Here is a 14,903-nt window from a genome sequence, read left to right as displayed (position 1 = left end):
CAGCCTGCCACCTTTTTTCACTGCCATGGACAGGAAGTTTTCCCTCTGCTAACTCTATCTGGCTCTAATTACCCCAGGCAGCAAGAAGTAAATGGGAGAAAACAGACTATTGAGCCAAACAGACTCAGAAAGTTCCTTCTATACTGTGTATGTAACCTTGTCAGTTCACTTCTAAGAATCAGTCATTTCCTTAGAAGATTAATGACTGCAAACTCCCCTAACGGTTCTCTGAGATAATGCAATGAATAAATGAGAGGCCGTGTTATTTGAGTTCTCTGAACCGCATAGGAGTCAAACAACGGGGCAAGACGGAAACTCACAGCTTTGTCCCAGAAAGGGGAAGAGCGTGTCTGGGACGCACCCCAGGCTGCGCCCGGATCTTGGCTGGATCGAACACTCAGGGTGGAGGAGACCCAGGCACAGCGGTCCCCCAGCGTGTGCCCAGCCCTCCCACCGCCGGCCCCGGCTGCCAAGAGGCCCAGGAGGCCCAGGAGGCCGACCGCTGGCGGGAAAGGGCTGGGAAACCTCAGACCCGCGCGGAGACAGCAGCCGCCTTGTTCCGCAGCCCGGTGGCTTTTTTTTTTTTCCCTCCCCAGGGGCCAGACATCCCCGCCCCATTCCCCACCTCCCTGGGCTATTCCATCCGTCCTGGCTCAAAAAGAGTTAACTCTGGAGTTTTCCGCATCCCCAGCCCCCTCTGCTCCCACCCAAGGTTCCTAAAAAAGAAAGGTGCAAAGTTTGGTCCAGGGTAGGGAATGACCGATCAAAGCTAAGCCGATACTTCCTGTTGCCAGAAAGCTATATATAACGTGATGTGTGCACGGGCTGCAGAGACGCACCGTAGCGCTCACCCCTCCGCCACCGCCGCCACCTCCCAACGCCTGAGGTTTCCCGGGGACCGCAATGAACAAGCTGTTGTGCTGCGCGCTGATGGTAAGTCGCAGGCCCAGCGAGGCGGGCGCCGAGCCCCGGGCGCCTGGGGAGACTGCCTGCCTCCCGGTCCCCGCCGCCCCGGCGGACTGAAGGGGAGAAAGCTCAACTCACTCCCTCTCCCAAGCGAGATAAGGGGTCCGCTTGGAACAGGAGACTTCTTTCAGGATGTATCATCCTTCTAGAGTTTCCTTTTCACAATGGAAAAGTTTCTGTCGTGTTCATGAGAAGCGAAAGGGACAAGATCTAGCCCGTTTTGTTTGGGTGATTTTTATCCATTTCATTTACTCTCTTTCTTCATCTGCGATTATTAATGCTTTCATTTAGTTCATACTATGTTTGCTTAATTAACTTGGGCTTTAATTTTATTAGCAATGAAGTCATCCCTTAAAATCAGAAAATGTTGGGAGAAGATGTCTTTTTAAAACTACTGTAATTAGAACAAAATTTGGGTGCAGTGAATATGGTTTGCTACTTCATTAGGTTCATTCCCCATTTCTGCAAATGTTAGAGGAAATTTTGAATAACTGACATCAGAGAAACGATGCCACACACAAAGGCACGTGCATTCACATATAGACTTATCTGTGTACTTAAAAAGTTTAAAAAGATTTTATTATTAAAATGACTCCAGTTTCAGCGTCAATATAATGTGGAAAATGTTGGAGAGATAATGTAATGTTCTAAAATATATGTAAATAATTTGAAGTTCAGTCCCAGATAGGGTTAAAAATTGTTTTTAACAAACTTTTTGGCAAAGAAAGCAATTTGTGACTTAGCTAAGCTTTTTGACCAATCAAGTGAATAAGATTTGTATGTAGGTTATTCTATGACCAAAGATTTATTTTCTTCATATCAGTACAGTGTGGAATACATCAAGATATTAATCAGACTTTCACATGAGCATAGGAAAGTCCATATTTAAGCCACATGTGTGTTTTGGATGTGTTGGAGTAAATGTTTGAATTTCAACCTCCAACCCACAAATAGTGAATGGAAGGCTAGGTAATCTTCCAATAAATTCTGGGATACACAAACATAAAAAAGTAAATAAATAGCAAAGTCACTGAAGAAAAGGTAAGTTGAAGGGGAGTGCATATGTAAGTATGTTAATCTTATCTACTGCTATATAAGTTTTTCATGTAATTCCACCCATATAGATACAATGAAGACTTTTTTATAAGTAAATCTTTATTAAATTATTACATCCATACAGAAAAGTGCATAAATCATAGGTGCCTAATGAATGCTCACAACATGAGCCCTTATGGGCAAGCACCAAGATCAAGATACATACCCTTGTCAGCATTCCCTGTGTCTATGGCTAGAAAAATCAATGTTCTGCTTTTGACACCATCAATGAGTTTTGCCTGGACTGAACTTTTTATAAATGGACTTTCTATGTGTCTAGCTTTTTTCTCTCAAAGTTCTGTTTGTGATATACATCTCTATTACTGATTGTACAATAATTGTTCATCCATCTTCACTGCTGCATAGCATTCCATTGTATGGACATACACCACAATTCAATTACTTTAGCTTTTGGCAATTATGAAAATCCTGTTATTAAAATGGGGAAACTTTCATTCTTCCTAGCCCTTTGTATTCTGCCAAAGATTTAATTAATAATAAACTATTATCAGTGACTTTCAAATTTCAGGATTTTCACTGAATAATTGAAACATGTACCTATTAATAAGCATTCCTAAACAATAAATAGACAAATAATTTTATATGTGGTCTGTATAGGTAGATAGACATGTGTGTAGATAATACTAATTTTAGATGATACAGCATTGTCAGAAGAGATGTGTCTTGAAATTAAAAATATTTTAAATTAAGATATTCCCTTTTGCTTTCTTTAGCTTCTGAGGTTGACTTTATTTTATAAATGATCAGAAATGGACACTTAGTACTTACACAGAAAAAACACAAATGTCCTTTCATAAACAGGAACTGGAAGCACCAAGATATTTACTCCTTTATAGAAGGTATTAGAGAAAAATGGCGCTCACTGGGACACAGAAACTGAGGTTTGCAGGCAGGCAGGAGGTTTTTGGGAAGCTGTCCCAGTGGAGGGGGCCTGAAGATTAGACGTCAGCCCGCTCCTGGAAGGTGGTGGATATGACTTTATACAGTACATCGACAGGCGGGAAAACATTAGTCCATGGGGAGGGGGTTAGAGTCTGAGCATAGCCTGTGGTTAATTAGGGACTGTGAAAGTGAATTCTTCTTCTGCATGTCTTGGGGATAGAGGGCTAGGAGGTAGGGTGTTCCTGGAATGCAGGGGTTTGGAATGGATGGGTCCTTATCTGCTCCATTCCCACCTTGATATGGCTCATCCTTGGGGAAATACTCTTCTTCCACCCATAGGCATCTTGCTCAATGGACTGGAATGGAGTCACAGCCTTATGACCTGTTAATCCTTGCAAACCTTGTTAAGGGGTTTTCATTATATATAAATAATGAACTCTTGATTTTATATCTCTATCTCTATCTATCTATCTATCTATCTATCTATCTATCTATCTATCTATTCCTAACTCTTTGCTTATATATATATATGATGAAGGACCTAAGTAATGGGAATACCGGGCAGAATGGAAGCGTGAGGGGATTTAGGACATTGACTCAGTTGGCTGCCTACTGTCATGGGGCAGTGAAGGGGTCCCTTCCTTCCTGTCCAGTGAGTTTTCATTTCTGATTCAGAAGAGGTTTGTATTGGTGTCCATATAGCAAAAATATGCCGTTCACATATTCCTGAATTGTTGACTGCATGATCTGGCATATGAATCCAATGAGAAGCTGTATGAGAAAAGGACCAAAAAGAAGTGGCAGCAATGCTATCAGTAATGGTGTTATAATGGGTAAAGGGAATGATATTCATGTTTTCCTTTCAAAACTGTAAGATTTTTTTCTACTAGCCCAGTTTTACTAATATAAAACAAGTTTCATTTATGATTGCACAGGTGCTTAGTACATCCTAATGGGTTAGGGACATGGGTGGGGTTTGAGGTCATCTGTTATCAGAGGAGGGGAGACCTGCTGACACTGATGGGGCCACGGGGGATTATTTTGCTAAATGGGGCTAACAGCAGGCATGCCACCTGGCACTGAGAATAAAGTAGAAAACACCATTCCTGTCCTCTTAGCTCTCACAACCCAACGGGGAAAGCAGATATTGGACTAGTAATTGATGTGTGATGACGGTTACCATAGAGGAAGTTCTGGGTGGCTTGAAAACGTAAAAGATCCTGCCCTCTAAGACCCCGTAAGGTAAGATGCAGGACAATGGTTATTGGCCGGTCCAAAATTCAAATATCAGTACCACCACTTACCAGATGCAAGTAACTTCTCTCCTGACCTTTATTTTTCTTTTCTCCATAAAGTGGGATACTACGCATGCAAGATAATCGTGTAAAGTTCCTGCTTCATATTAACACTAGCTTCTAGTATTATACTCACAGATAACTCTGGACAATTTAGAGTATATAAACAAGGTGCCAGTGATGTTCAGAGGAGGATGGGATGGCTGCCAGCTATCACCTTTAAGATGGGTAGGTTCTTTTTCACTGGTGGAGATAAAAGCAAGGCATCCTGGGCTCAAGAAGTGGGAGGAGGCAAATTGTGTGGCAAAGTAGAATCCTAGCATCAATTTGTGAGAGCAGAGGGTATACAGGCAGGAAAGCAGGGATAGGCATCATAGGACTAATTCCATAGTCGAGGGCTTTCCTGGAATGCTCAGGAATGTAGTTAGGCAGAGAACTGTTCTGCAAGGTGGGATATCACACCACCAAGTCATTTCATTCCAGGTTGTCCAGGAGACCCCTGATACACTATAAACATTTTGGCCTAGGATTGGATTTGAACTGGTGGCTGAAACTTTCCACTGTGTGGTGCCAGGACCTTCCATTACACATCTGAAAGCCTAACTCTGAATTAATGTTATGATACCAGAACTCCAGGGGTGGTGGGCGGTTTAAGTAGGTGTTTTTCTCAGGACACCTTCCCGATCTGTCTGTTCCCCTTTAAATAATGCCCTTGGGGCCTTTGTTGCTTTGTTGTTGTTTATTTTGCTTCCTCCCCTTGCCTCCTAGTGGGTTGAATTTCTGTATTTGCTTAGGCTTTTGTTGTGGTGGTGGTTGTAATAGAATGAGCAGTATGAAGGTTATGGGAGAATCTGACATATACTTAGACCCAAACAGACCTGATCCCTGTCCCAGCAACCTTCCTGGTTCCTGTCATGTAGCCAACTTTCAGCACATTTCCTACTTTCAATCTGATCTTTTATTTTACTTTTTAGGCTAAACCAGTAATTGCCAAATTCCATTGGTTATAGAGGAAAGCATTATGTGCCAGATGCTTTATCCAATTATTTCTAGAAGGAGAACAATGGCAGTATCTTATCAAAGGGGCACTAAACATACACTGAAGCATTCTCACTCTCCTACCCACAAACTTGCCTGTTGGGCTTTGCTCTCAGCAACCCTCAGCCCTCCCACCTGCATTCTCCACTAGGTGTGAAAGCTTTCTGTGAAAAGCATTATTTTCCTTAGCATCTCATTAACTGACAGCAGTTCCTGTAGTCCGGGTTTCTCCTTTACAGCCAGAAAAAGAGGACTGGGATGTATACTGAATAGAAAAAATAAACTCATGAAAATTTATGTTTGCATTATCCAGGGTCTTGACTAATGATGCCAGGCTGCCCCTTATGCTGCTACCATGGAAAAGAGATGCCAAAATTATCAGTATATTTGTATGTTTTACCCTGTAGGGCAGTAGTGCTCAATCATTAAATTAGACTTCTTTGTGTACTTATATAGTAAATATTTATAACAACTCCCTTGCTCTCCTGAAATGAAACTCATAGAACATATATTTCACTTACACATATAATTTTTTAAAAATCAATAAACTGGCACACCTATGCTATAAAGGAAAAATAAAAGGAAAGTAATTTTTAATAAAAAAAATCTTACCCAAAGACATAAAAGGAGTCATATGCAAGCATTTTTATGTAGAACTGCCACAAAGAAACCACTAGTAACAGAGTTTTAAATGAAACAAAGTACAGTTTTCTGTCAAATTATGTAGTTAAATTTTTGGGCAATTCAGTATGCATAAAAATTATGCAAAAACCACTTTTGTATCTATAAAATCGAGTTAGGATCTAGGCTCAGATAATGATAAATAGGGTTTTCACTTACATTACATCTATCGGCTGTCAATAGGGCTTTTGAAAGCATGTGGGACATGGGATAATTCTTCATTGTTCAGGACATCTCATCTAGCACCACACAATCATGACAACAGAAATACCCTGCAAATTTCCAGAACTTCTCCTAGGGGACACCATCACCCCTGTGGCAAACAAAGTATGAGCTCCTTGCAAACACAGATTTTTGTCTTATTCATTTTTGTAGCCTCCAAGTCTCCACAGTGCCTTACACTAAATATATGTTTGCTGAGTGCAAGAAACTACAGTGAGATTTACTAGGGTGTTAGATAATCTACCAGCAATTTCCATGGATGTTTCAACAGAATTCAGCTTTACTGCCAGAGATTTAACATTCTAATATTGACTTTGGCCTCTCTCTAAATATAAGACCATCTCCATCTGACCATGGTTTTAAATATCCCTTTGTACATTTCTTTTACAAAGGTTTATATCATTACCTTCATGCAGGCTCATTCTTAAGAGAGCAACAAGAATGAATCAGCTTCATTTATTGATCTCTGGGTGCACAATCGAAGCTCAGCTGCCCCAGCTTCCTGACCTTTGCGTCTGGTTGGACTGTGGTGCTACCTGCAGCTCACGGCATTAGGTTTGGGCATCAAATGTTTGTTTTTGGTTTGTTAAATTTTATATGTTTGGGACATATTCCAAGGGAGATGAAATGGATTTGTCAAATAGGCATTTGAATTAAAAATGCTCAGAGCACAGGAGAAGCCTGGCCTGGAGATAAAAAAAAAAAAAAAAATCTGGGCCATCAGTATAGACATGGTCTTTAAAGCCACAGGAAAGGATGATTTCCCCTGGCAAGAGAGGAGAGGATGTAGCAGCCTCCAGAGCATATTTCTGGTATTGATAGTCTGGTAGACAAAATCCAAATACAAACAATAATAGCAGTCATGTTTTGAAAGGAACACAAAAATCAAAATAAAACTTAGCAACCCACAATTCAGGAACTAGTGAATTGGAAATCCTAGCAACATCTGTAAACTATCTATGCAAGAAGAAAGAGTGAGGTATGGCCAACTTGAAATAGATACAAGGACAGTATTTTTATGTGACATGTAATTAGCTTTTGGAACTCACTACCACAGAATATTTTGGGGTTAACTAGCATAGAAAGTCTAAAAAAAGCATTCTTTTAGACAGTTGTAAGGGCTAAGAATAGTGTTGCTACACATAAGGTAAGAAGCTGTGTGGTACCCTCTCCCTCTCACATTGACCTGGCCTCTCTAAAGTAATGTTCAAAGGCCAGAATAGTCTACAGACACACTAAAATGGTTTCTCTCAACTGCAAGGTGACATAATTTCCCCTGTGCTTGGGTAGATTTTTTTCACCCCAATTTCTCAGAAGCATCTGAATCAGCCAGTCCATAAGTGGATAAAGGATGCAGGAAGAAATGAAATGTCATTCCTGAAGCCCTTCTTAAAAAGTAATATGCTCTTAATGACCTTGATTTATGACCTTCTTGTGATTTTTAAGAAAGTTTTCCTCTTAAAATTATGGTTTTAATACTTCAAATATTGTTTAATTTCCTCGAGGGTCTTGTGAAAAACAACAACAAAAGGAACAGCCTTAAAATTTTCATTTCAATTGAGTCTGTATCTTGGCAGCATTTGCTCAAAAAGCCTCTTAAATAATCAGCTATAAAATAGGAAAAGAGGTGTCAAGCTGAATTTAGATTTGAAACAAGACAGTAATTGGTCTAAGATTTGTGACTTCCTTTGGTAAATTCACTTTTTTTCCCCTCTGACCCTTGATCCAGACACCTCAGTTTCCTTGCCATGAAATATTACTTCCTTGTTCAGAATACTATTTCTTTTATTCTTAGAAAACATGGACATAAAGACCCTATTCTTTAAAATGTTCTCCTTGCCATCAATTTACACCAAAACCACCAATGACAAAATTTGTATTTTAGGATTAAATTCTGGGGCAGAGTGATGATTAAACCTCTGCAATGGTAGGCAGGAAATGGGAGCTCCGATGCCTCAGTGCTACTGAGTTTCTGAGGACCCATCGGTGACTCTACTTCTCTGGGCCCTACCTTACTGATCTGTGCAATTGGGGCACTGGACCCAGTGTTATGTGGAAGGTCTGTTGTAGTTTTAAGATTTTATGATCTGTATTTTAAAGAAAAAAAACCCAAAAACCTGTATACTATTTCATATTCCAAATGAGCAAAAATCAAGCAGATTGACTTACCTCTGGCAAACAGTATCCTAAAGTAAAGGATTTTTAAAAAGTTGTTGTTGCAGTTGTTAAGGTTTCTGCCTACTTGGTTCATGTAAGAAATGTTTTTAAGTCAGTGGAATTCACAAGAGGAAGCAGCTTTTGAAATTTTGCATCCTTGTTAAGTAGTACAATTTATTTGTTTTGGGATCACAGGTTATTCTTTTAAACTTAAAGATGCGTTCTTATTCTGAAACAAGTCCTTCTTGTGTTTAGCTGGTATGCATTGAAGTTGTTATGTGCATGTTTTTCATATTCCATTTAGTTTAGAAACCAGGTCCAAGTCATTCCCTTGGGACTGCTGAAGAGCTATAATTATGGTCACTAGCAATCTCCGTAGACTCATTGAGCAGAATTTTCTTTGAATTTGTAGTCACAAGGAAGTACTTTGACAACTGCACACTGCTCTTTGGAATAAATGTCAAACCTTCAGGCAGAATAAGCATGATAATGGCTAGGTTGGCATGACCATTAAATAACATACTTGAATAATACACCTGGCTGATAGACAGAAGGCCTCTACTCCATGCCCTCTGTTTCCTGGCTCTTATTTTAATGTCCAGTTAAAAAGCAGAATATTAGACTGTGCTAAAATAAAGGTTAACTAGAAGATAGTAGTGATGCTTATTGAGAAACACTATAGTTGTGTGTGCTTATTTGCCAACTGCTCTCAGTTCTTGCCCCTTCCAGAAACATGGTAGAATTGTACTCCCTAGCCTCCTCCTGGTGAATGGTGAGAGAATGTGCATTGTTCTGGCCAATGACTTTTTTTAAGATTTATTTATTTATATATCTCTCTCTGTCCATTGCTGGGTGTTCTTCTGTGTCTGTTTGTATTCTCATCAGGTGGCTCTGGGAACCAATCCTAGGACCCTTGGAAGTGCGAGAGGGGCAATCATTCTCTTGTGCCATCTCAGCTCCCTGGTCTTCTGTGTCTCTTATTTCTCCTCTGTGTCTGTTTTTGTTGTGTCATCTTGCTGTGCCAGCTCTCCACGTGGGCCAACACTCCTGTGCAGGGCAGCATTCCTCATGGGCCTGCACTCCACATGGGCCATCTCATCACACAGACTAGCTTGCTTTCACTAGGAGGCCCTGGGCATTGAACCCTGGCCCTTCTATTTGGTAGATGGGAGCCCAATTGCTTGAGCCATATCTGCTTCCCCCGGCCAATGACTTTTGAGTTAAAATGATGTAAGTCACTTTCAAATTAGAGCACTTAGTGCCAATGTGTAACCCCTCTTCAAAAAAAATTTTCCCCTCTCTTTTCCTCTCACACATCCAGACAGCAATGCTCCAGGTAAGGGTTACTAAACTCTCCTGGGTCCTACCTGGAGGACAATCTAAGAGCCTTCAGGGGACCCACTAGGTACAAGTAGCAGGTTAAGCCACTGAAATACTTAAGTTGCTTATTAGCATATAAAAGACAACTGATAGAGTGAACAAAACCCAGTTACATTTGATCATTGAGGGGCAGTAACTGCAAAGGGCATTTAAAAGTCACAAAGGACTATAATTCATGATTTTAGATTAGTTAGTTTAAACGCCTGCTTCACCAAAGAAGACTTATTCCTAAGGAAGGACCTCTTGTACTGCTGAAAATTCAAAATTTAGGGAACTGAGATCACATAAACACTAGCTGGGCTACAGATTGAGAAGGTCATCAGATACTTAGCAATAGACCAGAGATCACGTCTTTTCTCTTCTTTGCTTCCAAGTGACCCTGCCTTTGCAGAAATCTACTCATCTTCATCTTTCATCTGCACAATCTGTATGTTTAAACCAAACCCCAAGGAGGACACCAAAAAATAGAGAGACATTAAGAATGAATCGCATATCTATCAATGATGTTCAGAGAAGCTAAGTAATTTTCCCTCAGGTTACCAGCTGAGAAGTTGTCCTGCTGTATAGCAGCTTCCATCTAGTAGCTGAGCCCAGGAAAAGGACCCATAAATAAGAGCAAAAGCCCTGTGGGTGCTTGTCAACTCCGAGTTCTCTTCTTGGCTGGGGTGAAGAATGCCCCAGGATTGGCTCATTGAGGACGAACCATTGGGCGGAATAACACCAATGGCTTTTCATCCTTCTGATAGCTCCTGCTTGGGTTCCATAGTGTTACCATGTTTTTTTGTTTCCTTTGAAATTAAATGCCCTGGCCTTCCTAATGAGCAGGTGCCTAAGCCCCAGTTCCCTAGGAAAACAGAACATAAGGTAAAAGCTTATGTTTTCATACCTTATTGCAATCCCGGCCAAGCAGGAGTTAGTGAAAAAAGAGATAAGGCAGGAGAGGAGCACAAATACAAGATGAGGTAGTACTGAAAAGCAACTAATTAGTATAAGGTGCAAATGATTGTTCAGTCTCACGGACCATCTTCCAGAGAGGCTGTATGAGCTACTGCATTTCAGGACAGGAGAAGAAGGGAGGATTTATTCATTGGTATAGACAGATGGCTGGATGGCTGGATGGAAGGATGGATGGACGGATGGATGGAATTCCTACTGGAATTTTACCTTGTGTTACAGTTGATCATTTATAGGTCAGTCTCCTTCATAAGACAGAAAATCTGAAGAGGGAAGAGTCAGATATTAAAGGCTTGGGGTCAGACAAGATAGGATTTTAATCCCACTTTAGCTGTGTACTAGCTCAGACACTTGACAAGTCACTCAACTTCTCTGAGACTGATTTTTCAGCGATAACATAGGGATAATCATACCTCCTTAGAAGTTGCTGGGGAAATGGATGATAAGAGCATGTGAAGGAAGGACTCAGTATAAAGAACTATAATAATAAATAGAAATATAATAATAACAATAAACTATGCAATATCACCCAGGGCTTTTAGTATGGTATTTTCATACATCATAGGCACATAGTAAATGTCCACATGTTGACTCACATGGTGTTTTAGAAATCTTCAGTTTCTATCGTTTTCCTTTCCTTTCTCTTACCCAGCTTCCCTCAGCCATATATTGATTGAACTTCAAGACAGGTCATTTTCAGCCAAAGACAGTTCATAAAATGGTGTGAGCAATATGTTATCTTAGAAGAAAAACATGATGTCAATAAAATGAACTACAAAAAAATAATGTTCAAAGTAAAACGTATTGCCAATTTTGAGCTCAAAATGGCAGGGACTACAGCTGGGGATCACTGCAGGAGTGATGCTGCCTTCGTGCTTGCCAAGTAGGACTGCATGTAGATGATTCTAAGGCAACATGCTACTGGCCCTGTTGTTGAGTTAAAGAGTTTTCAGAATTGATATTGTATTTCACATCTTGTGATCAATAGAAGACCAAGAGTAGAAATGTTAAGACCTAGGAGACAAAATATTTAAGATTTCTACATATCTTCTTTGGGAATTTATTTGTTCACCTGTATTACAACTGTCTGTTGGTAGATTTTACCCCTTTCTTTGTTAATCTATCAAATGTTAATTGTTTGCAAAACTCCTCTGAACCAGAAAAGCCATCATAAGCAAACCCGACGTGACAATTCTGAGAGATTCCAAGCACAAGCAAGGTATTCCTAATTAATTGAAAAGCCTTCAAACAACTAAAGGAAACATCTGAAGGAAACAAAAATCACATTTAAAGTTATGTTTTACCTGGAGATATTTCTTCAGCCCCAAGGGAGTTTCATGTGAGCAAAAGACTGTAGAATTTGACCCCATCATTCATCTTATAAATCATAATTGTTTGTATTTCCTTTCTCCTGTTCTCCCAGCAAAAGCTGCTGGCAACGAATCAGTCTTGTATAAATGAACACATTTAATTTACTCTTACTTCCTTACCTAGAGACATAATCCTCAGCCAAACAACTGGCTATTGTGAAAATGATTAAGCAGTGATAGATCCTTAGGTGGGGACCTGGCAGCAGTAGATAAACCTCTCAAATGAACTGCCTGCTTTTTTCACACATTCACCTATAAAATGGAAGCTAAATACAAATGGAACAGTACATGCAAGATGAAAAATGCTTCAGAAAATAGCTTCCTTTGGGCAAATTCTGTCATCACTATCATTTTATAGTTGAGGAAGTTGCAGGCTATTTGTGCTTGTCCTTGCAAATCTGTCCTTTACATGGTGGGCATTTATCTGAGTTTGTATAATCACCCCTAATCCTAATTATTCATAGTAGGCATTCAGTATATGTACTGAATTTAATAAGATTAAATTAGATATACTGACTATGTACTAGGTGTAAGACACCATGATAGGCTTTAAAGGAACATAGAGACAAATACCTATCTAGACACTGGATAGGAAGACACCAAAACTAAGTTTATAAAAAAGGTTACAGATCCTTTCCCTGCTGACAATTAGGAACAGGGTAGGTTATAACCAACTTACGGCACATTTTGGGTATGTTACTTCCTACTGAACAAAAAACTTGTAAATGCCTCTAGAAATTAGTCTGATTCAAATATTTCCCATTTCCCACCTCTATGTAATTAATGTAGGTAATAATGCCTCATACACTCTGGAATATTATTCTTTGCCAAGTTTTTCCGTGTCCTTTTATTCATTTGTAGTACAACCATTTGGGGGGTGGTGGAGGGGGGAGGTAAAATAAAGATGATTTCATTTTAGGGATGAGACAGGGGCCCAAGGTTACTCACCTAATTGTTTCTAAAGAGAAAACCAAGGCATGCATATTCTAAATAGAGACTTCTCAGGTGAAAGGGCTTTTGGTAATTCACATAATTTTGTTAATTATCTAATTGCCAAGTTGTACACTTTTTAGAACTTTTTACTCATTCAGCATCCTTCCTGAAACTCTCCATTTTTTACATTCTCTTCTTTGTCCCATCTTGCAAATATTTATATTTACAAGGCTTAATATTTGGTCACTTTTTGATTAAACACACTATCCTTGGGAAATGCTATCCACTCTTCACTTCTAGAACCAGGTGTGCAATTACAGTCTTGAAAACTGTGTCTTTAACTGCATCTCTGTCCTGATCTCCCAACACAAGGATCCATTTGTTCACCAAACATCACCAGTTGAGTCTCAAAGATAGAAGATGTTCCAAGGCAAATTCATTCTCTTTCTCTATAACTGTCTCTTCTTCCTGTTGTCAGTAATTAATGGAAACACCACATACCTAATGGTTAGAGTTCTGGGCACATTTCTTAATGACTTCCTCTAGTAACACCACAACCTCTTGTTACCAGTCCAGTCAAGTCCGCATTTCATATCTATCTCTTCTTCTTCTCCATTATCACAGCCTGAGTTCAGCATCTCATCATTTCTGATCTGTTCTTCTATTGAGTTTTTTCTTGACCTTCTTTCTCTTCTCTTCTCCCTCCATTTGATTTATGAATATTTTACATCACCCTGAGCTTTCAGATGAAGGCACCTATAAAAGAACATTCACTTACTCAACTTCAGTGCTTAACAATATTGCCAAAGCACAGCAATTGTTTCAATAGTTTGTTGAATGAATGAATAAATGAGTTATTTCACAAATGGAGGAAAAAAGGAAGGAACTACACAATAAGTCTATAGAACATCAAATAAGCTCTCTCTCACAGGAAAGTAGTTTTGTTTTATTTTTAGTATAGTAAACACTATAAAAGATCTTTAGGAAACCCACTGTAATATATAGCCTGGACATTTCTTTTCTTGGATAAGATGAAATGTAAAGCAGCATGGTTTCCAAACTGACCAGAAGATTAGCTAACTGTGTATAGTCTTCAAATAGTTCTCTGTGGCAAAGATTATGACGAAGGATTACAAAAGGAACTCCCAAACCAAGGAGTTATTTCAGGCATTGCGTGGGTTCCTTTTAATGAATTTTCCATAAACGGAAACCCACTGGGTCACTCATGGTTCTACATTCCAGAGAGCAAGCCCTGTAGTATGGGACTGACTGCATTGCATAATGCAAAAATAAACTTGGTGAAGGAAGTATGTTCTTCTTCTATTATTTAGGAAGACGCCTATACCAGTAGAGCTGTAGTCAAATCACTTATTATCTGAGAAATTTCCATCTTGGTAGCTTTGGACTAGAGCTATTCTTAACCCAAAGAAGGGAAGGCTTTGCTTAATCTCCTAACTCTCATGATCTCCTAACTCAATCCCCTAATTGAATGAAAAATAAGCACTTTGCAACTTATGATAAATACTTGTAGACTATGCATGAAGGCTACAGCATAAGTGAAAACATTTGGTAAATATTAAAGGACTTCACAAAAAAATACTATTATATGGCATGTGCTCTGAGTTTAAATAATGCCTCCACTAATTATTGTGACCTGGAAAAAAAAGTATCCTTTCTAAGACTCATTTTTGTAGCTGGTAGAAGTTTCATGATAATAATGGTAAGGCATCCTAAAAGTAGATGCAAACCGAAATATTATAAAGATTATTTATTAGTTCATTGCCTGCCACATAGTAGATATTTAATACACTTGTTAGAAGGGAATAGACATAACAGAATTTCACCTTCATATTGTTCTCTGTTTTTCTGACTCCACATACCATTACCATACCACTCTACTTCCTAAATA

The 14,903-nt window shown here is 39.4% G+C and overlaps 1 protein-coding gene across 1 annotated transcript in view; it reads left to right on the top strand.

Moving 5' to 3' along the window:
• The first annotated feature begins 398 nt into the window (after window positions 1-398).
• TNFRSF11B (TNF receptor superfamily member 11b) overlaps window positions 399-14,903 on the top strand; it is a 28,098-nt gene continuing 13,593 nt past the window's right edge. Inside the window, exon 1 of the mRNA XM_004480726.5 lies at window positions 399-933. Coding sequence (XP_004480783.3) covers window positions 904-933 — 30 coding nt within the window. The 5' untranslated portion in view covers window positions 399-903. The remainder of the gene's footprint in view (window positions 934-14,903) is intronic.

The sequence above is a fragment of the Dasypus novemcinctus genome, chromosome 14, assembly GCF_030445035.2.
Source record: "Dasypus novemcinctus isolate mDasNov1 chromosome 14, mDasNov1.1.hap2, whole genome shotgun sequence".
Taxonomy (NCBI): domain Eukaryota; kingdom Metazoa; phylum Chordata; class Mammalia; order Cingulata; family Dasypodidae; genus Dasypus; species Dasypus novemcinctus.
This window is presented reverse-complemented; position numbering and strand designations above follow the sequence as displayed.